The sequence below is a fragment of the Camelus bactrianus genome, chromosome 23 (genome assembly GCF_048773025.1).
Source record: "Camelus bactrianus isolate YW-2024 breed Bactrian camel chromosome 23, ASM4877302v1, whole genome shotgun sequence".
Lineage (NCBI taxonomy): Eukaryota > Metazoa > Chordata > Mammalia > Artiodactyla > Camelidae > Camelus > Camelus bactrianus.
The window spans coordinates 30,896,450-30,921,458 of NC_133561.1; the positions used below are offsets into that span (position 1 = coordinate 30,896,450).

A 25,009-nucleotide genomic window follows, 5' to 3' on the forward strand; every position below is an offset into this window, starting at 1 on the left:
CTTTATTAAGGCCAGTTCTATCAGGCTGAGCCATGCGCTTGGAGGAACGCGGAATCCGGCGGAAGCGCGAGGTGACAAGCCAGCAGGACAGGAGCTGTATCCAGGAACAAGGTAAGGACGGTTCTCTCCGGGTACCGAGCGCGGGGAAAGAGCGCGGAGGTGGCTGCTTGAGCCCCGGGGGGTGGTCAGAGCTGGCTGGCTCCACAGAGAGGCTGCCCGGGCTTGCTGACGGCCAGAGGCTCAAGGAAACATTCAAGACGCAGGAGTGGACGCGCACAGGCGCACACGCCTCCGAAGGACGAGGGAATGGGCCCGACGCGGCAGAGACGACCTGAGGGAGATGGCACAGCGCCTGGAGGGCAGGGAAGCGGGAACCTCCGGCCGCCAGCGGATGGGCGCTGGGACCCGCGAGCTCGCGGCACCGACAGTCAGCTCCGCGTTCCCGTCACTCCTCGCACTGCGTTTCCCCGGCGCCCCGCCTCCGGGGCACGAAGCGAAGGAAAGGGGCCGGGCCGAGGCTGAGCCCGCCCCCGCCTCGTCCCCGATTGGCTACTGCTGTTGTCCATCTAGAATCTATTTTTGATGGAGTGGGGGTGCCACCCAGTCTGCCCCAGATCACGTTTGCCACTAGCAGCCAACCAGTCGGGCCCAAGTCCGCGGGCAAGAAGCGATTGGGGCGAGTGAGCTCGGCCCCGCGGTCCCCCGTCTGGGTGCCCCCCGCCCGAGCCCGGGGCGGTATATTCTGCCCTCCCCGGCCACCTCCCCCTCGTGGAAGCGGTGCGGCGGCCTCGCAGTAACGCAGAAGCGAAATGTAGCCAGCTGGGTGTCGCGGCTGGACGCTCGCCTTGCCTGGGGGTGTGGGGGTGCACGCCGGGGGCCGAGGAGGACTGCCGAGGAGGAGAAGTGATGAGAAGAGGGGGAACCTTGCACCCCCCGAGACCACGGGTCCTTGCTGCCACTCGCCAGGCGCCCCCCTTCCTCCCAAGCGAGGGGCAGGTCAGTCCTGTTGAGGGGGTGGGTGGCGGAGGGCGGGAGACCTGGCGCGCAGCGCATTTGCTGAATCTGATCGGGGAGAGGCGGGAGGACACCCAGTTACTACCCCCTTCCACCCGCCCCGGGTTTGGGGATACTAAAACGGTCTTTTTTTCGTCCACTCCTCAGGGCATCCTGGGTCACTCTCGCTTCTTTCATCCCAGGGCCTTAGGCCCTTCTGAAGTCTCTTTACAGGAAGGAGTTGGGTGAGGGACTGGCTTCTCTCCCTTCGAGCCCCCTTCCAGGTTAGGTGACCTGCCAGGAAGACGGGAGAAGGAGGGAGGGTCAAGTTTTAGCGGACTCAGAAACTTTTCTGGCACAAGGGCAGTGAACTCTCTCCTGCTCAGAGGTTTGCTTCTGGATCTCTAGTGAGGGTTTTTGAAAGAACCACAGGACAGTGTTTAAGGAGACTGGAAAGGATAGTCCTGGTGACGTGAGTGGATAGAAAGAGAAAACAATTTCCGTGGGCCAGTTACTGGAGTTTGAGCCACCCTTTCCCAAACTGTAGTTGACTAATTGCGTGTGTTTGGAATACTTGAGGACATATTCATCCCTTCCTAGGGAAATTCTCTTTAAGTATATTTTTTACTTGTGAGAGCTATTCTGACGAAATGGAATAGGGTGGGATCAAGGCCTGGGGATTCCTTTAGGCAAGGAAAGTGGGGCCATTCAAGCTAAAGAGACTGTGCATTTGGGGATAAGTGCATTTTCGCTTATGCTGCTTTGGTTTTTGTTTTGCTTTTTTTTTTTTTTCCTCGGTTGGTGCTTTTGTTTTTTGTTTTTGTTTTTGTTTTTTAAGAATTCCATTATATCCAACTCTCAGTAACCCCGGGGAACAGGGCGAACTTAGAGAACCTAAATGTGGGCATAATAACCAATCATTTTACCCTCTTTCCCTTCAAACTGAGATAACACCCTGTCCTATCTGACAAGCTCACAAGGCCAAGAGCAGGGGGAGAGAAGTAGGGACAGAGGCCTGGATCCAAGTCAGTGTCTGAGCTTTTTGTAACACTGTTGACTCTCAAGGGCAGGAGTGGGTAGGCCTCTGGCTCTTGGCCTTGGTCTGGCAGCCTTGCCCCATTGCCCAGGGAGTCCTCCTGGTATTTTTTTTCCTCCGAGACTAGGGCTTTTAGGGGGTCTGGGGACCTTCACTCAGTGGTCAAATTCTCCCTGCTTATCTGCCCTGTGTGGCTGTCTTGTGACTGTAAACAATCACATTCTACAGCGGGGTGGCTGTGTGGCAGGGAGTTGGTGACTGAATTTGTAACTGACCCCACTGGGAGACCACACCTAAATAATCTTGGGTTCTTACTGGGCATTCAAGAAGGGATTCCCTGCCAGGGCATCCCTGCCCACCCCGGGTTGCTGAGAAGGCAATGCCAAGGCCTCCTGCCCAGCATCTTCCCAGTCCCAGGCGGGCCCCATCTCATTGCCGTTGACCATGGTGGTGATCCCTGTGGGGCGGGGGGTGGCCTGTTGGGAGGATGGCGGGAATGGTGCCTGTTGGACATCCAAATGTCTCAGGGCAGGAATGGGTGACTTTAGTGAAAAACGGAAGGCAAATGGCAAACTCTTTATGCCTGCCTCGTGGGAGAATTCTGCCAGGAGGACCTGCCCTTTCTGTATCGTAACATTCTCCTTTTCTTGTCTTCTTTCTTCCCACGTAAGGTGTTCCATACAGATTCTTGTGACTTTAAGGACCAGGGATTTGGGAAGCTACGAGGTCTTCCCAGGAAGGAAGGAAATCTCTGGAAGAAGGGAGAGAGACGGCAGACACTGCCCTGGGACCAGCAGAGCCCGAGGAGCTGTGGAAAAGAGCCCAGCCAGAGGCCGGGGAAGGAGCTGCAGCCCCAGCCCAAGGCTGCCTTCGGAAAGATCTGAACTCAAGCTACTTTTCATGAAAGAAGGCCACCTCAGAGGGCACCCCAGACTTGACTGGGCTCTTCTACTCCTCTGGATGCCCCCTGCTCAGAGGAGCCTGCGCTGAGAACCAAAGAAGAGGCCAGAGAAGTCTCCCCCAAGCCCGGCGCTGGCCGGCTGGGTCAGGCATCTGCACCCCTAGCGGCCAGCTGCAGAGTCTGGTTAAGACTTTCTTGCTTCCTTCCAGCTCGTGGCTTCAGTGCTTGATGGGGCTGCCTGTTGGTGGATCAGTTTTTGCAGCGCCTGGTAGGAGCGGAGAGCCGTGGGAAGAGGTCCCGCGGCAATCAAGCCTGGGTTCACCCCAAGACTAAGTTTTTTCCCAAGTTAGAAAGGGAGAGAAAGCCAAAAAAGAGAGGAAAGCTCCCCTTTCTCCTCCTCCCTTCCCGTCATGTCCTCTAAGCCGGAGCCAAAGGACACCCACCAGCTGAACGGGACTGGCCCTCCTGTTTCACCCTGCTCTTCTGATGGCCCTGGGCGAGAGCCGTTGGCCGGGACCTCAGAGTTCCTGGGGCCCGATGAGGCTGGGGTAGAGGTGGTGGTGATCGAGTCTCGGGCCAACGCCAAGGGGGTTCGGGAGGAGGACGCCCTGCTGGAGAACGGGAGCCAGAGCAATGAAAGTGACGACGTCAGCACGGACCGTGGCCCCGCACCACCCTCCCCGCTCAAGGAGACCTCCTTCTCCATCGGGCTGCAAGTGCTGTTCCCCTTCCTCCTGGCAGGCTTTGGGACTGTGGCTGCTGGCATGGTGCTGGACATCGTGCAGGTAGGACCTGGGTAGGGCAGCTCTTGACCCTGAGCCCAGAGCCACCTTTTCCTCCTGGGAATTTGTCTCTTGGAGCCTTTCCTCCACCTCCCTGTCAGAAGCAGCTGCTGCTTCCTAGAATACTGTTTCCCTTTGGATCATGTCCTTGGTTTCTTCTTGGTCTAGTTACTTTCTACAGCAGCCCTAGGAAGCCCGGTAGCCCCAGGGAGGTGGTCAGGGCAGTATTGCTTACCAGAAGCAGAATTGGTTCCAGAGCTCGGGCTTGGAAGAGGAGAAATGGAACAGGGTTGTTGCCTGCCATCCCTCCTGGGCATCCTTGCTGAGCCCAGCTCAGTGGGAGACATTTAGATGGGTCTCCTCTTTATGCTTTCTTTTTATGCCTCTACTTTGGGGTTTCAAGGACACCCGTAGTAGAAAGCTCAGTTTCAAGTCTCCCTTCCATCCCCCTGCTGGGCAGGAATTTGTCCAGCTGCCAAGAGGGTCTCAGATTAAGTGGGAATGTTCTTAACGGCATTTCGTGATGCTTGTCTGCCTGTAACCTTGGCAGGATCCCCTTGGGGAATGGGGGTGGAGGTTGGGCACATGCTGTCTGATAACCTGATTTGGGTGGGGGGTGGGGGCGGTGACATGATCAAAGTGCTAATTACGTGACATATATGGAGACAAAATATAACCAAGCCTGGGCAGACCTGTCTCTCCTCCTTACTCCTCACCTGTCTTTCATGAATCTGCTATGGGCAAAGAGAGTTCTTTGTGAGGCTCCTGGGTAGAATTAAGGAGAGGAATTGGTGGGACCCGGAAGCTAAGAGCCAGGGATATGTTGCGTTAGTATATTGTGAGCAAGGACTTTCCCAGAACCTCCAGGTCCCAGAGATAGTTAAAAGTCTTATTTTTAGCTAGAGTCTTTGAAGCTCAGTAGAGCACTCAGAGCTTTCTGAAGGTGCTGGGTTTATCTAAGTTAATCATTAGCATTCATCAAATTCCTACATAGTGCTGGGCTCTGTCCTAGGTACTCAGAGAAATACAAAAGCTGGAGGAGATCTGGCCTTTGCTCTTTGGGATCATCCCCTGTCCTTCCCCACCGCCACCACCCCCCAGCCCAGTGTGTCCCTGACCATGGAATCTCTCAAGAGGACGTGGAGTTCAGCATCCCCTCCTCTTTGCCAAGTCAACCCGACAAACGATGCATGTGGTAATACAGAGTCCTGCTGGCATGTGTCCATGTCTGTGTCCCAGGAACTGAGGGTGGGTGGCTCTGGGTGGTTGCTTCGGTAGTGTCCACCTGGACCACTTTGACTGGGGTCTTTAGGAGAAGCCTGTACCTTTGGATACTGATGAGGATGGTGTTTATGTCACGCCAAAATGCCTTGTGCTGCCTCCTCTCCCCTCAGCCTGTTGTCTGGGGACTCGCTTCTCCTGGAGATGAGGGAGCCGGCCCGGGTCTGGGAAGGTGGGCTTTGGATTCCTCCCCCTGGCGGCTGCTCCTCCTCCCGGGGCAGTTAGTGGGGGTCATGGGAGGAGGAGAAATGAGGCCAGAGTGGCCGTTCCTCCACGTCTTCCTTCCCTTTCCTGTGGCCTTGGTTCTCATTCGCAGAGTTTCCCAGGTCTGGTTTGGTGCGTCCAGTGGGGTGTAGAACCAGGGTCTGGCGGTGAACTTATTTTCTGGATAATAAGAATGTCAGCAGGGAGCATTTGGTGGGTCCCTTCTGTAGGCCTGTAGGTAGAATATAATTTGTTGATAGGTAGCCTGTGGCTCAGAGTCAACAAGTCAACCTGGTCATCTGACTCAGAACCTGCGCCATTAATCTCTGTGGCCTTCACTGCGGCCATGGTTTGCCAATTGGTTAAAGACTTTGGGAGGAGTCTGCTCGCTTCGTCTTTCCCTGAAGAACAGGGTGGACTGGAATCTGGAACAATTGGAGTTGTATTCTCAAGTGAGCAGGAACAGAAGTTCTTAGAGAGCCCCTCCCCCCAACCCACACACAGAGAGTTCTAGAGCTAGAAAAGGCTTCTGACCTCTTGCCCCACCCCCACCCCTCAGCCATGAGCCTGAGAGACCTAGGTAGGAAATTTGAAGCCAGCCCAGTGTGCCCACAGATGGCCAGCATTTGCCCTTGGTGTGCCACCTCGGCTCACCCCAGAGCTAGGGTCCGGTCGGTATGGATGACAATGACTGGTTTGTCTTTGTCCCCCTCCCCAGCCTCCCTGCTGCAGCTGGCCCGGAGCAGGCCCTGCAGATAGCTGCAGTGATGTCATGGCAGGGGTGGGAGCAAAAAGCCCAGGGCGTGAGACCACAGGGAGACTCTTATTCCACATCCAGAGGGGTGAGAGGGGTGACTGACAGCCTCAGATTCAGGAAGACCAGGACGGTTTCTAAGGGCTCACACCTGCATCCCCCCTTCACAAGCTCAGATGGCCTTCGGTGGGACAGGATCTGGGAGTGCCTAAGAGGCTGGGGCCACCTGCGGGAGCTGGCTATAGAGTGTTCCCAGTGCCTCCAAACAACTGAGCAGAAGGCCCAGTGTTGCTGCAAGATGTCTCCTTGATCTAGGGCCCCCTGTTTCCCTCCGCGGCTGCAGAAGCCCCAGTCTCTCCCCAGAAGGCCCATTTCTGTCTCCTCTTATCTGCCCTCCTCTCCACTCAGCACGTACAGCCAGCCTCTGCAGTGAGATAAGGGGCTGGCGTACCGGCCAAAAGTGGGGAAGGGATAAAGTGGGCTGCGATCTGCTGCATGCTCCCTACTGAGGCTGAAAGTTCCTATAGCATTTGGGAAAGAATGCTGGAGATGCTGTGCCCCGCCTCCTGGTCTGGTCTCAGGCTGCTGCAGAGCATCTCACTCCCCTCTTCAGTTAATATTTTGACGGATGGAAGTGGCAGGAGGTGGCGTGCCAACCTTCACTGGAGCGTCCATCTGTGTTAAGACAGGTGGGACTCCTAGGTCCTTATCTTAACTCACTACTCACTTGCTGAGGATCCCAAGGAAAGGAGACACCCCTCCTTCCCCCAGATAACCCCTTTTCTGCCCTGCTGTGTATACAGAGGAATCCACCGAGATGAAAGCGGATGGCAAGCTTGGGGAAGTGGAACGGGAAAGAGCATTCCTCTCGTGGCTGGCCTGCCCCCGCGGCTGCTGGCATTCCTGGGCAGGACACGCGGGCTCCACATGACCACCCCTTTTATCACACTTTGTACAGCCTTCTGTACCCAGGCGTTGCCTGGGGGCCCTTCTCCTGTGACACCTCGAGTATGTCTGCGGGTTAAGGGGAAAGCCTCAGGTGAAGGCTGGGTTTACTCTGATCTATTTTGACCCAGCCCTCACCCTGAAAGGTCAACTCCAGCCCAACGTCCCAGGTCCTCCCGCAGCCTGGTTCTTACAGCTTCTAGGGATTTCAGTTTTCTTCACGTCTTTGACGACAGCTCTTCTGGGCTGTGACTTTCTTCCCAGCTGCTCTCCACCTGGAGGGGAAGAAGGCTCAGAGCAGAATGATCAAAGGCAGGGGAGGGTCTGCCCTTGAGGCTGGAGGAAGTGAGGGATAGACGAGCAAGCTGGCAGGACGGGGAAGCAGTAGCGGCAGGGCCACTGAGGTGCGAGACTTAGGCTGATTGCTCAGAATCAGAATTATTTCTAAGTGTCGGGGGCTGCAGTCTTACCCTCACCCTTAAAATATCAGGAGCCAGTGAGCCCCCACTCCCCGCCAAGGACAGAGAAAGAGAAGAGGAGCAGCATTTCTGAGAAGCAGTGAAATCTGGTGTCCCGTCCTGTCCCCACTTCCCACCCAGTGCTTCCTGGAACATGTGCCCTTTTCCATCCCCAGCAGAGCAGGAAGGCGTGGGTGAGCGCTTGGCTGACCAGTTTGACTTCAGGGGCAGGAGCTTCCAGCCAGGATGAACAGGATGGGCCTGAATTAGGCCTAAGGAGGAAGGAGAGACACTGTCTGCACACATTCTACCCACTCCTCACCTCACTAGCCTAACCCTGCTTCCCGGGCTCTTCCCAGAGCTGTGTGTCTGTGTGTCTGTGTGTGTGTCTGTGTGCGTCTGTGTGTATGTGTCGGGGTGTGTGTGTGTCTATGTCTGCGTATGTGTCTGAGTGTGTGTGTGTGTGTCTGTGTGTGCGTGTCTGTGTGTCGGTGTGTATGTCGGTGTGTGTCTGTGTGTGCGTGTCTGTGTGTCTGTGTGTGTGTCGGTGTGTGTCTGTGTCTGTGTGTGTGTGTGTGTGTGCACGCACCCGAAGGCACGTCAGAGACTCCCACGCCCGAGCATCATCTTTGCGAGGGTTTTGTGGGTGAAGAAAGTATGTGTGTGGGAATTGGCTACTCTGACCCAAGTGCCAGCTCAGAGCTTTGCTGGGCTGGGGGCCCGGGGACGGGAGGTTTCAGGCTGTTCCTGGACAGGCTGGGGAGACTTTTGCATAGCGGCTATTATTGCAGCTGCTGGTTCTCCTCGCCCGTCTATCCCGCATCTCATCACCACTAAAACCCCATCCCTTCCAGGTCCTCGTGTAGTTAAAGGAGAGGGTGCGTGTGTGCTGGGAGGTGGAAGGACCTGGGAGTGCTTACAGTGGCAGCCTGGGGTCGGGGGGAGCACTTAGCTGAGCTTCATACATTTTTTCTCATTCATAAAGACAAACAATATTCCTTACAAACAATTTAGAAAATATTGCTGGCATACACGTGGAGTATTTCCTTCCGGGCTTCTTCACTCTGCCAGTACGTGTACGTATATTACATACGCCTACCTGGAGACCTCAGCTCTTCACAGAGCTGACAGCTTAGAAGCCGGGAGGGGCAGGTGTTTTGCAGTGAGGAGGAGATGTGAGGCTGTGCTCTGAGAGGAGCTTTGAAAACCCACAGTCGGCTGCCCTGATGAGGGGAGGGGAGGGAATTCTTCCTCTCTGGAGCTGCGTGTCCAGTTGAGGCGAGGGAGGAGGAGGTGCAAGGCCTTGCCTGCTGGGAGCTGGAACCCCGGTGGTATGCACAGCCGTGTCCAAGAGTAACAGTGCCCGAGTTCCTCCAGGGCGGATGGGGCTCACTGGGGCTGGCTGCCTTCGCTCTGGGGGCCTCAGGGGTGAGAAGGGATTTGCATCCCTCCTGACTCTTTCTGTGGGTGCCTGAAAGTTCAGCAGCAGTTGCCGGGGGAGAGGGGATTTCTTTCCCATCCTTAGTCTTCAGAAAGGGGCTTCTCTAAAGAGTCCTGGGCCTTCCACCCGTGAGGGGCCAGGCCAGGAGCTCAGGGAAGGGTAGGATCTAGGCTTAATGAGATGAGCCCTTCCCAGGGTCCTGGTAGGGACTCACCCTGCTGCCATCACCGTTAACACACCCATACCCAAAAAAACTCAAACAGGGAAAGAGGAGTCCTTGCCTCCATAAGACACCCCAGGGCCCAGCCTCTCCTGGTCTCTAATCCTGGCCTCAGCCCTTTCTGATATCCCTGCTCACCCTTTTTTTTTTATTGTGATTTAAAAAAGAAAACATAAAATTTATCATTGTAACCATTTTTAATGTATAATTCAGTAGTGTTAAATATATTCACATTGTTGTAAAACAGATCTCCAGAACTTTTTCATCCTGCAAAACTGAACCACTGTATCCACTGAACACTAACTTCCCTTTTCCGCCTCCTCCCAGCCCCTGGTAACCACCATTCTACTTCCTGTTTCTAGGAATTTGACTCCTTTAGATACCTCATGTAAGTGGAATCACGTAGTATTTGTCTTTTTTGTGACTGGCTTATTTCACTTAATATTATGTCCTTAAGATCCATCTGTGTTGGGGGGAGGGTGTAGTTCAAATAGTAGAGCGCATGCTTAGCATGCATGAGGTCCTGGGTTCAATCCCCAGTCCCTCCTCTATAAATAAACAAACAAACAAACAGAACTAATTACCTTCCCCTGCCAAAAATAAAATAAAGTAAAACTAAGTTATTAAAAAAATAAATAAATAAAATAAAGGTCCATCCATGTTGTTGCGTGTAACAGTATTTCCTTCCTTTCAGGGCTGCGTAGCTTTTCCCTTGTGTGTATAGACCACGTTTTGTTTATTCATTCTTCCATCAGGGGACACTTGGATTGCTTCTGCCTCTTGGCTATTGTGAATAATGCTGCTGTGAATATGGATGTGCAAATATCTCTTCCAGACCCTGCTCTCAGTTCTTTTAGCACATGGGAGATTGCTAAATCATAAAGTAGTTCTCTTAATTCTTTAAGGAGAGATCATACTGCTTTCCATAGTGGTTGCATCATTTTACTTTACATTCCCATCCACAGTGCACAACAGTTCCAATGTTTCCTCAACCTCACCAACACTTGTTATTTTCTGGGTTTTTTTAATAGTTTCTATCTTCATGGGTGTAGGTGATACCTCATTGTGGGTTTAATTTACAGCCTCGCTCATCTTTAACTATAGCATGTCGGTGGTGGCATTGCCTTTGGGACCATCTGATCTGCCCCCTGAAGTGTACGGTTTATAGTCAGGCGCTCAAGGCCCTTGTAACTTGTCTAAGGTGCCTCCACTGCTCTTTGTGTGAGGATGTTGGGGAGCGAGCACGAGGCCCAGCCTTGCAGTCTCTTGTGGGGGACCCAAGGCTCTCAGTCCAGTTCCCTTGCACATCAGAGCACTTTCCCTCCTGACCAGGATGCTCGGATTTGCCTGCATACCTCTGCCTGGCCGCCTGACCCCTCCCCTCTCCAAACCTGAATGTTTCCCACTCTTAAAACAAACAAAGGAGCACCGAACAGAACCCACATTGCCCTCGGGGCCAGGGAGGAAGCGCAGTCCCAGACTTTTTGCCCATCTTCAGTTTCAGTTGCAACTAAAGTAGCTTTTAAATAGCCCATCCTGGCTCCTGCAGGTTTTCTTCCTGGCGTTACGGAGCGCAGTGCTCTCTGCACCTCAGTTTTCTCGTTTACAGAATGGGGATTGAAATAGCTCCTCCCTCACTGGGAGGTTGGTAGGATGAAATGAGAAAACGCGCATAGAGCACTTAGCCTAGCACCAAGTGCGGACTTAAAAGATGTAGCTGAAGAAAAGGGAGGGCGGAGAGCCAGGGCTGGGGGTGTCTCAGGGAGAGAATTCACATCTCCTGACTCCCAGATCAGTGCTCTTCCTGCAGGGGGACACGCCCCTCTCCTAGCTGAGAGATTTGGGAAGGTCTGTGGGATGAGGGAGTTCAGAGGGGGAATAAAAAGCTTCTTGCAGACCAGCACTCTGAGGTTTGGGGGCCAGGGTCTGACTTCAGAGCCCTTTCTGAAGGAGGGTTGCTGTGGCTGAGGCCCAGAACCCTTGAAGATAGAAACCAAACAAATTCTAATCTCCTCAACCCCAGCCCCGTGGAGCCCAGCGCTCAACAGCTGAGACAACACCACCCAAGGCTGAGGCCACAGAGAAACTGAAGGTGATTTGAAGGGAGGTTCGCAAAGGGGTGTAAGCCAGCCCAGGGTGACTCAGCTCTGTGGGTCCCCAATGTCTTTTCCCCTGGCCCCACAAAGCATGCAGAGGAAGCAGAGCCAGGCTAGGGTCTCCTGACCGGAAGGGACCCTCTACGCCCCCCCCTTTTCTGGGTGGCAGGAAGGGGGGCTGTGTTGTTCGGAGCACCATGGGCTTGGTTTGCTTCCAGGGTTCCTGGAGAAAAGGCAGCTGATGTGCTCACTCCCTGCTGATTCCATTTCCTCCTCAAGCCCCTGCCCCCAGACTGTCCAGTTGTAACCAAGCAAGGGTGCATGTGCCCACAGCCAGAAAGCCAAACTCTGACAGCGGCGTGTGCAGCCAAGGAAGGGCTTCGTGCGGGGCGCCAAGCAAGGGAGTGGAAGATAGGCCTCCGGTCCACTCCCACTCAGTCTTTGAATTGAGAGTTTTTCAAGGGGAAGAGCAAAGAAGCTGGGGGTTAATCATCATCTTGTGACACTTCTTAATTGTAGTTTCGGAGTCTGGATGCCTACTGTTTTTTTAAGAGACTCTGATCCGATGGTCCATGACCCAAGGATCTGATAGCTCATCTTGCCCTGGAGGAACAACCTGAGTCTGTACTTCAACAGTGTTATCACTGACCTCAGCAGTCCTAGCCACCTGACTCCAGTGGCTTGTGTTCAGTTAGCACAGGACTGAGGAAGAGGGGACAAGAAAGGGAATAAAGTTTTGGATAGAGTGATTAACCATAAACTCAAGAAGGGTACTCGCTTTTAGGTGAACTTAGTTTCACGTTCAACCTCGGTGCCAGCCCTTTGGGGCCCTGAAATTCCTGGGTTCTGTTTTCACCTTGTAGCACTGGGAAGTCTTCCAGAAGGTGACGGAGGTCTTCATCCTGGTGCCTGCGCTGCTGGGGCTTAAGGGGAACCTGGAAATGACCCTGGCATCGAGGCTTTCCACCGCAGTGAGTGTCCTGGCGGGAAGGAGTGGGGCACACAGAGGACTCCGGGCAGCACAGACCCCGACTAGGAGACCGCTGCAGCCCTCTCTCAGCCGCCCGGGGCTGCGGTGTGGGGCTGGGGTAAAAAGGTGTAGGGAGATCCCGGGCTGGTTGTCCAGCTCCTGGGCACGGGCTCCCTGCCCAGAGTGGTTCCCAGGCTCGGTTTCTGGATGTCCCAGCCATCCCTGGACTCTTGCCCCACCCCCTGCTTCGCAACCCACCTCGTGACTGTTTGTGCAGCTTTGACAGGCAAGGCTCATGCTGCTCCCTCCACCTGCACAGATGGGGGCCTCCTCTGATCTCCAGCCCTACTCTGCAGCTGGGCAGGAGCAGAGCCAGGCCTTCCCAGCACCCGCCTCCCATCCCGTTCCCTTTCCCCCATGGCCGCTTGCTTCTCTGTGAAGGAAGAGGTGAAGAGGGGCTGCTCATCCCTCCCCCCACCCGCAGTCGCTTAGATCAGCCATGATGGTTCAGAGACTGAACCAGATACAGGGCCCTGGGCTGGAAGCCATAAAACTCAGGACGCCAGGGGAGCCAGGTGGCAGGGATGTCCCTGCATAACCATGAGCCTGGAGAAGGCAGCAGAGAGAAGTGGCAGCCAGCCTAGCCCTCCCCAGCCGGCCCTACTCCCGGCCGACCCGTGCCACCTCGCTCCCTCCCAAACACTCTTGCAACCTCTGTCCTGCACCCGCAGCTGATTTCCTTCCCTAATAGAGCAGGCTGGCTTCAGAGCCAGGGATCCATCATGTCATTCTAACCCAGGTGGGAATAAGCCACCCGAATGAGAAGGGCAGAGGATGAACTCTGCCTCCGCTCAGTGACTGCCCTGAGAGGAAGAGGGTGGGGAGCCCTGCTGTGGGAGCCCCCTTCTCACCCCCAGCCCGTTGCAGGACCTCAAGTCTCTTCAGCTCCTTCCCTCTCATCCCAGCCCCCTGCCCCTGCTTCACTCTCCCTGCGGGTCGTACCCTGGTCCCAGAGTCTCAGGTCACATGCACTGCCTACTGATCCAGGCAGGGTCCTAACGGACGGAGCTACAGGCCTTTTCCAGCCTGGAGCTCCAGAATCCTTGTCCCCCCTCTCCCAGGCCAACATTGGGCACATGGACACACCCAAGGAGCTCTGGCGGATGATCACTGGGAACATGGCCCTCATCCAGGTAAGACAGCAGGTACCAGAGAAGGTGGGCTAAGCTTCCTCCTTGGTCAGGAATCTGGAAGGCTCAGGTCAGCCCCCCACTGGCTCCTGAGTAAAGCTCCCGCGTCCTGCTGAGCTGGCTTCTCCCAGAGCAACTCTAGGAGGTAACCAGGTTTCCTAGGAGAACAGCAAAGATGGGGGGACCCTAGTATCTCCAGTGTCAGTTCTTGACTTCCAGTGGTCCAGAGAGCTGGTGTCCCCACAGATCAGACTCGGGAGGAGATTCAGGGGTGCTGAAATGCCCTGGACCACTGTTGTCCCATCTCCCCATGAGGCCACACAATTTCCAGACTGGTCTCAGGCCTTGTGTCTGGACTGAAGTCTCACCCCTATCCCCAGAGGAATATTCACTCAGCTAGTAACATGTCCTGGGCTCCTGCAGAGTGCACTCCCCAGTACTGGTGTCTGGTGTGAAACTAAATAAATAAAGGGATTATTCCAGCCTGGGAGGGTTGGACAGTCCGGCCCAGCCTGCCTCCTGGGGCTGCTGAGGGCCAGGAAGAGGTCTGGCTAAGTGCTCAGTGACCTCAGCTAAGAAGCTCTCTGCTCTCCGAGTTACCACTCCCCTCCACAGGTGCAGGCCACGGTGGTGGGCTTCCTGGCTTCCATCGCGGCCGTCGTCTTTGGCTGGATCCCTGACGGCCACTTCAGTATCCCGCATGCCTTCCTGCTCTGTGCCAGCAGCGTGGCCACAGCCTTCATTGCCTCCCTGGTCCTGGGTAAGGAAGGGAAGGGAGGGGCAGGGAGTAGCCCAGAGGTGTCAACTAAGCTTGGCACCTCCAGTCTCTCTTTTTGTTGCTTAATGCCTACTTACCTCTTCTTACTTTGCCTGGCCCATCTCCTTCCTCCCCAGGCATGATCATGATTGGAGTCATTATTGGCTCTCGCAAGATAGGAATCAACCCAGACAATGTGGCCACGCCCATTGCTGCCAGCCTGGGCGACCTCATCACCTTGGCACTGCTCTCAGGCATCAGCTGGGGACTCTACCTGGAGGAGGGTGAGGCTGAGGCCACCGAGTGCGTGACTAGGGTGGACTCCTGTGTGGGACTGGGAGAGATGGTAGTGGGTTTACGAATGTGTAAAGATTTCTATGTTCTTAACGATTTGGTTGGAACACAGTTTGTAGTAACTCCCTCCCTTCAAGAGATGAGGCTAAGTATTTATCTCAAATTCATGCAGGCAGTAGGAGCAGGGGTGAAAATATCTGAGAAATATGCTTGGTCCTGTGGATTCTTACCTCCCTTGGAGGGGTAAGGTGGGAAAGGCAAAGGAAAGGAACTAAAAGCTGGAAGCTGCTTGCAAAATGAAGAAGAGGAGGGGAGACAGGGATTTCTGAGGATCAAAGCAAGAAACCTGGCATCTGGTCCCTACCCCTAATATGTCCAATGTCTGGGGAGGAGCTTTCAGCCTTGGTTTCCTCATCTGCAAAATGGAAAAGGCTGGCCCTGCCTACCTCCTGGGCTTACAGTGAGCATCAAATGAGGCAGTATATGTACTGGCACTTACCATGGTATTACTGTTGATCTGTTGGGACATTTGCAGGCTGAGCCAAGGGGAGGCTGCGAGCCGGGAGGCACAGTGCTCACCTCCCTCTCTGATCTCTGCCTCTCTCAGGTGTCTGGCAATACATCTACCCCCTGGTGTGTGCCTTCTTCGTGGCCCTGCTGCCTGTCTGGGTGGTGCTGGCCCGACGGAGCCCAGCCACAAGGGAGGTGTTGTACTCGGGCTGGGAACCTGTCATCATTGCCATGGCCATCAGCAGGTAGGCTCGGGCTCTTAATACCCACCCCCATCCTCCCCCGTCCCTGCCATAGACTCTCTTTTAAGCCGTGGAAAAAGGGAGTGTGGCATGGACTCTAGAAATGCCTTCACCGGTGGATCAGACACATGTCTTTCTGTTGCAAGCAACAGAAGCCACCTGAAATGGGTTTCATTAGAAAGCAGAACACGTTGGCTAGGGAACTAAAAAGGCACACCTGCATTCAGGGACATAAATGACATCATTAGGGCCCTGCAGTCTCCATTTGTCGGTTCTGCTTTCCTCCGTGCTGGCCTACAGTTCCAGGTCTGCACTTTTCTATTCTTATGCTTACTAATTCCAGGATGGGGAGAGAGTTTCTTTCTCTCAACAATTCCACAGACTCCCACTATAGAATTTCATTGGCTCTCACTCAGTCACCTGGTTATCCCCGAGCCAATCACTGTGGCCTTGGGGATGTGCTGCTCTGATTGGATGGGCCTGGGGCCTTGCTATCATTGGAGCACTGTCACTCGAACCACAGTGACTGAGTTCGAGAGAGGTGGTTCCCTGAGGAAAAGCCCAGCACTGTTCCCAGGAGGGGAAATAAATACTGAGCAGGCAGAACAGCAGGCAGCTCCTCGGCCAGCGTTGGGGGTGGGTACCGGAGGCGGCTGCCTGACCCAGCACCACCAGCTTGCTCGGGGCACTGTGCCAATGTCAATGTTAGAACATCAGCTGCTTCTGGCAAAGGAAGCGAGGACTGGAAGACCAGGGACTCCTGGGAGCCACCTTGCTGCCCACAGCCAGATGGGCCTGGTCCTCTCCTCCCAGGGACCGAAATCTTCAGTGATCTTTGTGTCATCTTGTCTTTGTGTCTGTGTAGTGTGGGAGGCCTCATCTTGGACAAGACTGTCTCAGACCCCAACTTTGCAGGGATGGCTGTCTTCACACCTGTGATTAATGGTGAGGTCTCGACGTCAGCTGCCGGTGGGGAGGAGAGGACAGGGTCAGAGGACTCGGGGGCTGTATATCAGTCAGAGTTCTAGCAGGCAAGAGAATCCAACTCAGTTCAAGACTTTAATGACGGGGCTGCTCACAGAGGTGGAAGCAGGGTAGAGGGACCCAGAGGGGAGCAACAACAGGAAGCCCTGGTCCTCAAGGGTCAAGGGGGAGGAAATGGTGTTGCAGGAGCCCAGAGAGAGCCCTTCTCTGCCCCTCGCAGGGGTTAGCCACTGCCAAAAAGCAGGAGGGATCAGGAAAGAAATACCCAACCTCTCTCTCCTCCCACCCTTTCTGTGTATTGGTGCCTTCTGATGAACAGACCCAGTTAGAAGCAGCCAGCAAGGGAGGCTGGGCGATGCAGTCTGTGGAAGTCAGCTTCCCAGGGCTCAAAGCAAGGCTGAGGGAATAGGTTGGGGTGGAAAGGCAGAGTAATTAGTACAGTTCCTGGGAGAGGTACCAGAGTTCAGAGCTCAAACCTAATGCTTGAAACTGGTTACTGGAACCAGTGCATTAGCGTTGGGTGGCTGGGTCCGTGCAGAGCTTCCGAGAGGGGCTAAGGCAAGGCAGGGCCCCGTCCCCTTGGCTGTGTGGGACAGCAGGTGTGCCAGCTGCTCTGGTGGAGAAGGCAGGCTCCCTGAGTCTGCAGATCTGCCCATGTCCCTCCTTGCGCTCTCAGCCACGCCAGGGGTGCATGGGAATGCCACATTTCCATAGTAAGGAGGATGCGAGGAGCCTGGAAGACTCTCTGGAGAAGGGGTACCCTTGTCTTCCTTCTTAGTGTCTCATTCTTCTCCTAGGGACTGGTGCAGGGGCCATGCACTACCTCCCTGGCCCCACCACGTCTCAGGTCTTGTGTGTCTCTGCAGGTGTTGGGGGCAATCTGGTGGCCGTGCAGGCCAGCCGCATCTCCACCTTCCTCCACATGAACGGGATGCCAGGGGAGAACTCTGAGCAAGCCCCTCGCCGCTGCCCCAGCCCTTGTACCACCTTCTTCAGTCCCGGTAACGTAATGCCAGAGTCCCCACCTCCTAGGTTCACGCCATCACTTAAGAAACAGCTATGGCCCAGATACATGGGTTCTCTTTTTCTGTTGGTTCTGGAGGGCAGAGCCCAGGCAGGAAGGCTGTCCTTGCCTGGGACACCCTGGGGGCTGGGAACCACAGGATGGAGACGTAGGGACAGTCAGTTTCCTGCTGGCCCAGAGTATAGCGTAGGGCCTCCTGACTTTGAAAGGCCTCCTGGAGCCAGGTCTCCTCTTTCTCACACCCTCTCTCCCCCGGTCCCAGATGTGAATTCTCGCTCGGCCCGGGTCCTCTTTCTCCTCGTGGTTCCAGGACACCTGGTGTTCCTCTACACCATCAGCTGTATGCAGGGCGGGCACACCACTCTCACACTCATCTTCATCATCTTCTACATGACAGCTGCACTGCTCCAGGTATGGACTGGCAGGGGCACGGGCTGGGGCCAGGGCTGCCCTGCAGACATGGGAGGGGGAGGTCCAGGCTTGGCCCATCAGACACTTGGCCACCTCTTTCTCTGTGATTGGGTGGCCGATAAACACCGGACAGGGGCTCAGGAGAACAGGCGAAGTCACTAACATGCTGTGTGACTTTGGCCCAGTTGCTTTACCTCTCTGGGCCTCAATAATACATTTGTAAATTGAGAGGAATGGACCAGAGAGGGTGGCCTACCCCCACTGGCCAGGCCACGCAGCTCTGCAGGTTCTGTTTACGTGCTGGGCTTCCTTGGGAGATTTCATTTGAAGAAAGGGTTTCACAGCTTGAAAAAGTGTCAAAACTGCTGCACTAGATAATCTGTGTCTCACATCCAGCCTTGCCACTCTGTGATACGATGGTGCTTTCTCCCTGGTTTTTTTTTTTTATTACATTTTTGCAACTTTTATTTTGAAATAATTATATATTCACAAGAAGTTGCCCCCCCCCCAAAAAAGAATGTAGAGAGACCCCATGGACTCTTCACCCAGTTCTCCTCAGTGGTAACATCTTACATAATTACAGCACAGCATCGAAACCAGGAAATCAGCATTGGTACAGTCCACAGAGCTACTCAGGCGCACTCGTTTTACTTGCACACGTGTGTGTGTGTGTGTGTGTGTGTGTGTGTGCGTGCAGGGTTATGCAGCTCTATCTATGTGCATTCCTATAACCACCACCACCGTCAAGATACAGAAGTCCATCACCACAAGGCTCCTTCATGCAACCCCTTCATAGCCAAACTCACCCGTATTATTATATTTTAAATTCCTGCAGATTTGTTTTGTGAATAGATGGTAAGAGTCACATGGTTCAAAATTTTTTAAAGGTTCATAGTGAAACCTCAGTGAAAAAGTCTTCTTTTCTCCCCTTTTCCCAGCCATCTGGTTCTTTTCCTCACAGGCCACTGGTGTGATCTGTTTATTTTTTTAATTTTTTTAATTGAAGTGTAGTTGATTTACAATGTTTCAGATGTACAGCGAAGTGATTCAGTTGTAATATGTACCTGTATTCTTTTTCAGATTCTTTTCCATTATAGGTTATTACAAGACATTGAATATAGTTCCCTGTGCCATACAGTAGGTCCTTGTTTATCTATTTTATATACAGTAGTGTGTATCTGTAAATCCCAAATTCCAAATTAATCCCCCCCCAGGTGTTTCCTGTTTCTTGTATATCTTTCAAGCTTTATTCTGTACCTATACAAACAAACAGACATGTTTTTCTTGTTTTCCTCCTTTTTAACACACATGTAGCGCACTGTACGTGCTGCCCACGCCCTGCTGTTCTCACTTAACAATCTGTCTTAGAGATCATTCCACATCGATGTGTAAAGAGAAGAGCACACTGATTTTTATGGCTGCATTCTCTTGTGTTGTATAGATGCACCATAATTTCATTTAACCAGTCCCCTGCTGGTTAACCTTTATCCCTCCAACCCCTCATCCCCAACTTATGTGTTAGGACATCTTGGCAAGGACTGGCCTAGGAATCCACCACATGCAGTTTCTCGCAGCAATTACCCCAAGTTGTCACATTCCTCTGTGCTGGGGTTCAGTGCACTCGGTGGGAAAGGGGAGGGTTGTGTGTGCTGAGGGTCTGTGGCTGGGGGGTAGCCCTCAGCCTACATTGGGAAGGATGTGCCTTGGCTCCATTCCCCAGTAGGAACACGCTGGAGGCTGCTGTCACCTCTGCTGTCTTCTCCAGGCTGCGGCAGGCTGGGGTGTAGCACTTGATCTAAAGGTTCTTCCTGATTCCTTTGCCACCACCTCCCAGCCACGTGTGCCTGGGCCTGCTCGGGAGGCTGGAATGTGGGGACAGCTGCTGCCATTCCCTTCCTGGGGCACATCCCAAAGTCCTCCTGGCCACACGCTCTTTATTTGGGACTTTTCTGCAGCTGCTGGAAAGGGTGTGAAGTTAAGGGGCGGGGGCAGGGGGAGGAACTGGCCCTCACCCAGGCCGGGGCCAGGGACACAGGAGTCCAGGGCAGCCGTGTGCAGGGCCACGGGGAATGTGATGGGGGTTGGAATTGTAACCCCTGGCTTCCTCAGAGAGAAGACAAGAGAGCAACCAAGTTTGCCTAAAAATAGGTGTCACTTCTGGCTTCCGGATCCCCCAGTGAGCCCTGGTTCCTGTATCTCAGCCCCTTTGGGCAGAATTTGCATAGCACAGTATTTACAAATTACTGTAAAGCCTCCCAGATGACTGTGTTGGAGCTTTACCGTTAGAAACCACTTCATTCTCACACAGGATGAAGTCATTTAGAAAGCCCGAACATCAGGGATCATGCAGGATATATAGAAGACGCAGGCCCGCCCACTGCCCCGTGGTATTCTAGATCAAATACATCACCAACTTAACAGTGCGTGTGACTCTTGTTAAAATGCAGGTTCCGATTTAGGAGATCCAGAGTGAGGCCTGAGAGTCTGCATTTTTAACAAGCTCCTAGTTATTGTCGGTGCTGCTGGTCCTGGGCCCACTAGCAAGATTTCTAATCTAGATCCTTCTTTATTTTCTATAGTAATGGAAGAAAAGCAAGGGCCCAGATAAACCAAAGCAGCAGATAATCCAAAATGTCTTTTGAATTGCTATGCACTGTCTGCTTTATATTTAGCTGACTTATTCTGAATTCTATTTCGCTAGGACTAATGTTAACATACACTTGCATTCTTTGCGCCCACAAAAGCAGAATGGAAGGGGTCAGGAGGAAGCCAGCTTGGGATAATCAACTGTTACTCAGACAACTGTGCCGGCAGCAGCCTCAAACACTGTCCTTGTCCCACTTGGCTCTGAGGAGAAATCCCTGTATGAAAGGCGAACCCTACCCCCCAGCCCCCTGCCGGGCTCCCAGAGAGGCCAACAGGACGGGAATTGGAGTGACCTGAGAATCGGATGACCCGGTGTTAGAGGCCAAAGGGATGGATTCCTGCAACCAGTCGGGTGTAGGTTAGGAAGCCCCCTGTTTGGTAGGTTTGAAGGCAGAAAGTAATGCGGATATGGGAGACCTCAGGGAGTAGCGACATCTTCCTTCCCAAAGAGTCCAAAATACGCCTGTCTTCTGTTCAAGGTGGTAACTGTGGGGTGGAGGAACATAGAGGGGTTACCGGGTGGAAAGATGAGCTGTCCCAGCTTAAGGGTTGTGGACGGCCAAGCCTTGTGATGCAAAGAATGGGTCCAATCGTGTGGCCTCTGGCTCCCCCTGGAGAGAGGGGATGGCTACAGGCTGGGCCCTTCTGTTTCTCCAGGTGCTGATTCTCCTGTACATCGCAGACTGGATGGTGCACTGGATGTGGGGCCGGGGCCTGGACCCGGACAACTTCTCCATCCCATACTTGACGGCCCTGGGGGACCTGCTTGGCACTGGGCTCCTAGCACTCAGCTTCCACGTTCTCTGGCTCATTGGGGACCGAGACACGGATGTGGGGGACTAGCCTGGCCACTCAAGCTCCTCTCCACCCCTCTGCACTTTCTTTCGAAAATTGGGTTTTGTTCTCCTTCCCCCCCCCTCCACTCCACACTCCCACCTCTTTCTAGGACTTCACTTTGATACTGAATTCTCATTATTTTCAATGGGAATTTTTATACATTGAGCCAAGTTTGTATAGCAAGAATTCAGGCAGGACAGATGGACTGCGATGCACAGTACAAGTTGATTTTTGAGACAATCACCAAGTGCAATTTCATGGTGGGTGCCTCCAGGTGAGGGGCTCGGGGCAGGGGTTTCTGTCTGGAATCTGGGGCTATTTGGTGTAGCTTTAGCAAACTCAGTCTTGCACCTAATGAGGAAACCCTTTGTGAGTGGGCTCTGGTTTTTTCGGTTTTGTTTTTGTTTTCTTTTTTTCTTTTTGGTTGAACAGATGGAGAAATAGCACTCTCCTCTTCCCTCCCCCACATGCATACTTCTTCTAGAAATGGACCAACTTCAGAGCGCTAGGCAGGAGACAGCTTGCTCCTTGCCCGAAATAATCCTAGCCCTATTCTCTGCCCTTCTGCTTTCAAAAAGAGTGGGGTGGACTATTTAATTGTGTACCTGGTTCCCACCCAGTTGCCTGATAAATACCACCAACCCCTCCCTTTGATCTTTTTCCAGCAGATTGTCTCATCCAGGAAGAAATGAGTGGTGGTCTGGTCTCCTTGTTGACCCATGTCCACCTATAGGTTTGCCAAGATCTACATCTTTCCTCCCTGGGCCCAGAGGACTGATTCTTTATCTCTGTTCAACCTGCATCTCTAATTGTCTCTAAGCACTACCTTCCCCAGAGCTTGCTAGGTGGGGTTCCGAGATTAGGGATGGAGAATGGGCATGTGGAGAATGGTTGGGAGGGTGAGGGCAACCAGGGGTGTTTCACTGCTGCTGTTTCTCCTGAGGACATAATCACGTGGTCATCTTCGACTCTGGCACTTCCGAAAATCACTCATTCTTCCATGCCAGGGAGGGCAGTTCTCCTCTCTCTTGACTTCTGCCCATGTTCATCATTCATTCATTCACTCATTCAACAAACACAGCCTCCCCAGTAGGAGTTCTCCTGCAGGCATGGTCTGAAGCTTATTGAGCACTGTTTATTGAGTGCCTACTATGTGTTAGTTACTGTGCCAGGCACTGACTAGCCAGGGGTAAGGGAAACACAGTTCTAACCTGGCCTCAGTCCCCAGATACGAAGGCCGTGTGCCCTTTTCAATCTGGCGGAGAAAGTTTCCTCCCTGTAAGTATTTCTATCTTTATCATCAAACCAGATTCTGCCCTTAGATTTCCCTCCCAGATCCCACCTCCATACAACACTGACCACAGCTAGAGCCCCAGCCCCATTGCTCAGCTATGGTTGATTTCCCTAAACGACCCTTCCTCACCTTCCCTTCCCTCCAACTCTCCTCACCAGCCACCCAAAAGAGGATTCAGAACTAGGAGGCTGGCACCAACCAGCTACTTTTACCTTTCTCTGCCCAGCACCAGAGTGGAAGAACACTGGAACCTCTGCACCTTCCCTGTGACCCTTACTGTGAACAGATCCACATTCACGTGTGTACACATCTGGGCATGAGGATGCAGGTCTTTTCTAGCCTCTCTATCCACAGCCTCCCTATCAATCTTCCCCTCTGTAGCATCCCCAGGGGAAGACTAGACAGTGACCCTGTCTCTTACCAACACCATGCTTCATCCCAGGAACTTGCCCTGAACCTCCAGACACACTTTCCTCTCCCTCCGTTTCTACCCAGGCCACCTCCGGCATCTAGAACCTTAGAATCGGAACCATAGAGGTTACCTCGTGGGGGTTGTGTCCAGCAGAGCTAATTAACACCAGCCTGGGCTTGCTTCTGCTCTTCCTCGGGCCTTTTTTCATCTTCTCCTCCACCTCCAAACACATTTGCACACAGACGCTTTCTTGTACAGACACCCGAACCAACTCCTCTGCCTCCAAGGCTGTGCACCTGTGATCAGCAGTCACTCCTGCCCCAGTCACTCACCCCTCCCTCATCCCTGGAGTTGGGCCAGGCTGCCCTGGAGGTGTCCTCCTTTATGGAAAATGCAGGCAGGTAGGCGTGCCCCATGCCCTGAGTCTGCGTGCGTGCCGAGGGAGGACTGCGGGGTGAGAGGGAAAGAAAAGGAACCTCACGACTTCATGACACTCACAGAAGATGGGTTTCTCTTCCCCTGATTGCACAAACTGCATGTACTTATGGCCGGGCTGCAAGGAGCGACATTGGTTTATATCCTTTACAAAGTTACAGAACTGTGTCTTAAGAGAATTATTTATAGTGACTATAACTGAATTGACAAATGTCAACGTAACTGATAAATTATATTTGGTAAAATAAAGAGGACGTTTATTTAGGTGGTTGGTGGTTCCTATGTGTCTCATCCAAAAGCAACTTCCACTGTTGTTTCGGGGCCCCTCTGTAGTCCGGTTCTCTCCTCACACGGAAGTGGAAAGGGGCCAGAGTGTGGCCAGAAATGAAATATCTCTTAACTACAGAGATACGTGATAGAAAACCAACGTCAGTCATTTATTGAGAACCCGTTTCTCAGTGGTGCTCTGGGACGTATTCCAGAAGCCTTGCTCTGCCCTTGCTATCCACACACCTCTCTTGGGCTGAAGTGCAGGGGGTACAAGCATTTATGGATTAAGATTCCTTCCCTCCAGAGGTTTACAATCTGCTTGGGTCAAAATAACAATAGCTATATGTGTTGAGTCCTTATCACGTGCCTTCACTGTGCTCAACCCTGTAAGTGCTTAGAAATTTACAATTGACAGCAAAGGATTTAGAGTCAGACAGGCCTGGGTTCAAATCCCAGCTCCTCTGCTTGGACTTGTGTGACCTTGGGCAAATCATTTACCCTCTCTGAGCTTCAGTGTCCTCATCTGTACTGAGACCTATTTCCTCGGGTTGTTAGGAGACTTCAGTGAAAGAATTGACATAAAGCACTAAGCACTGTGCCTGGCACATATTAAACCCTAAAATCCTAGGCGATGTCAATACACTGGCCACAGGGATAAATGGAGGGTGGTTGGGGAGCAGGCAGATGGAAAGGACACCTGAGTCTTGAGGGTCAGGGAAGTCTTGGAGGAAGGCGAGAAGAACAGGAGTTAGGAGAAGAAAGAGCCATCCTGGAAAGGGAACAGTAAGCTAAGCAGGGAAGTGAGCCCATTGCTTTTTGGGAACCACAAATAGTTCATATGACTTGAGTTTGGAGGGCAGGGTGACAGCACAACCTTATGAGACACACAAACGTGTTTTGACAGCAGTTTTTCTAAGACGGCAGATAGGGAAGGGCAGAGCCACAGTGCAGCCCCACCCAGGTCTTTCTGACTCAGAAGCCTCTGCTGGGAACCACTGCCCACCCAGGACATGTTCCCCAAGGATGTACGACAATGTTATACAGCACACGGTGCTGAGCATTACCCATCTCGGTGATCAGCCCTTTTTTTTTTTTCAGCTTTATTGAGGTATAATCGACAAAGTTGTAAGATATGTAAAGTATATAATGTGATGATTTGATGTATGTATACATTGTGAAAGAATTCCCCATCATGGAGTTAATTAACAGCCAACACTTTGCATTATTACCTTTCCCCCCTCCCCCCTCCCCCCTCCCCATGAAAACATTTAAGAAATCAGCCTTCTTTTTTTTAAATTGAAGATCAGTCCATTACAATGTGTTAAATTTTTTTTTGCGGGTGGATGTTATTAGGTTTATTTGCAGGTGGATGTTAATAGGTTTAGTTTTTCGATGGAGTTACTAGGGATTGAACCCAGGACCCTCATGCATGCTAAGCATGCACTGTACCACTTGAGCTATACCCTCTCCTGCCCCAGAAATCAGCCTTCTGATACTAACTACTATATATAAAATAGATAAACAACAGGGTCCTACTGTATATAGCACAGGGAACAATATTCAGTATCATGTAATAGCCTGTAATGAAAAAGATTATGAAAATAACTGAATCACTATGCTAT

General features: G+C 52.9%; 1 protein-coding gene across 3 annotated transcripts; it reads left to right on the plus strand.

The window, feature by feature from the left end:
* On the plus strand, positions 1–23,381 carry SLC41A1 (solute carrier family 41 member 1). Of its 3 annotated transcripts, none has more exons than XM_010963274.3 (11): positions 1–111; positions 2,701–3,715; positions 11,975–12,082; positions 13,203–13,274; positions 13,887–14,031; positions 14,166–14,312; positions 14,930–15,077; positions 15,940–16,019; positions 16,925–17,059; positions 17,345–17,493; positions 20,797–23,381. In XM_010963274.3, the coding sequence occupies exons 2-11, from the start codon at positions 3,341–3,343 to the stop codon at positions 20,980–20,982; spliced, it is 1,545 nt and encodes a 514-aa protein (XP_010961576.1). In that variant the 5' UTR covers positions 1–111; positions 2,701–3,340; the 3' UTR covers positions 20,983–23,381. The 3 variants fall into 3 exon arrangements, with proteins under 3 accessions (XP_010961576.1, XP_074208052.1, XP_010961575.1); XM_074351951.1 differs by lacking the exons at positions 1–111; positions 20,797–23,381 and adding exons at positions 249–996; positions 18,574–20,790; XM_010963273.3 differs by lacking the exon at positions 1–111 and adding an exon at positions 560–996.
* Positions 23,382–25,009: the final 1,628 nt, after the last annotated feature.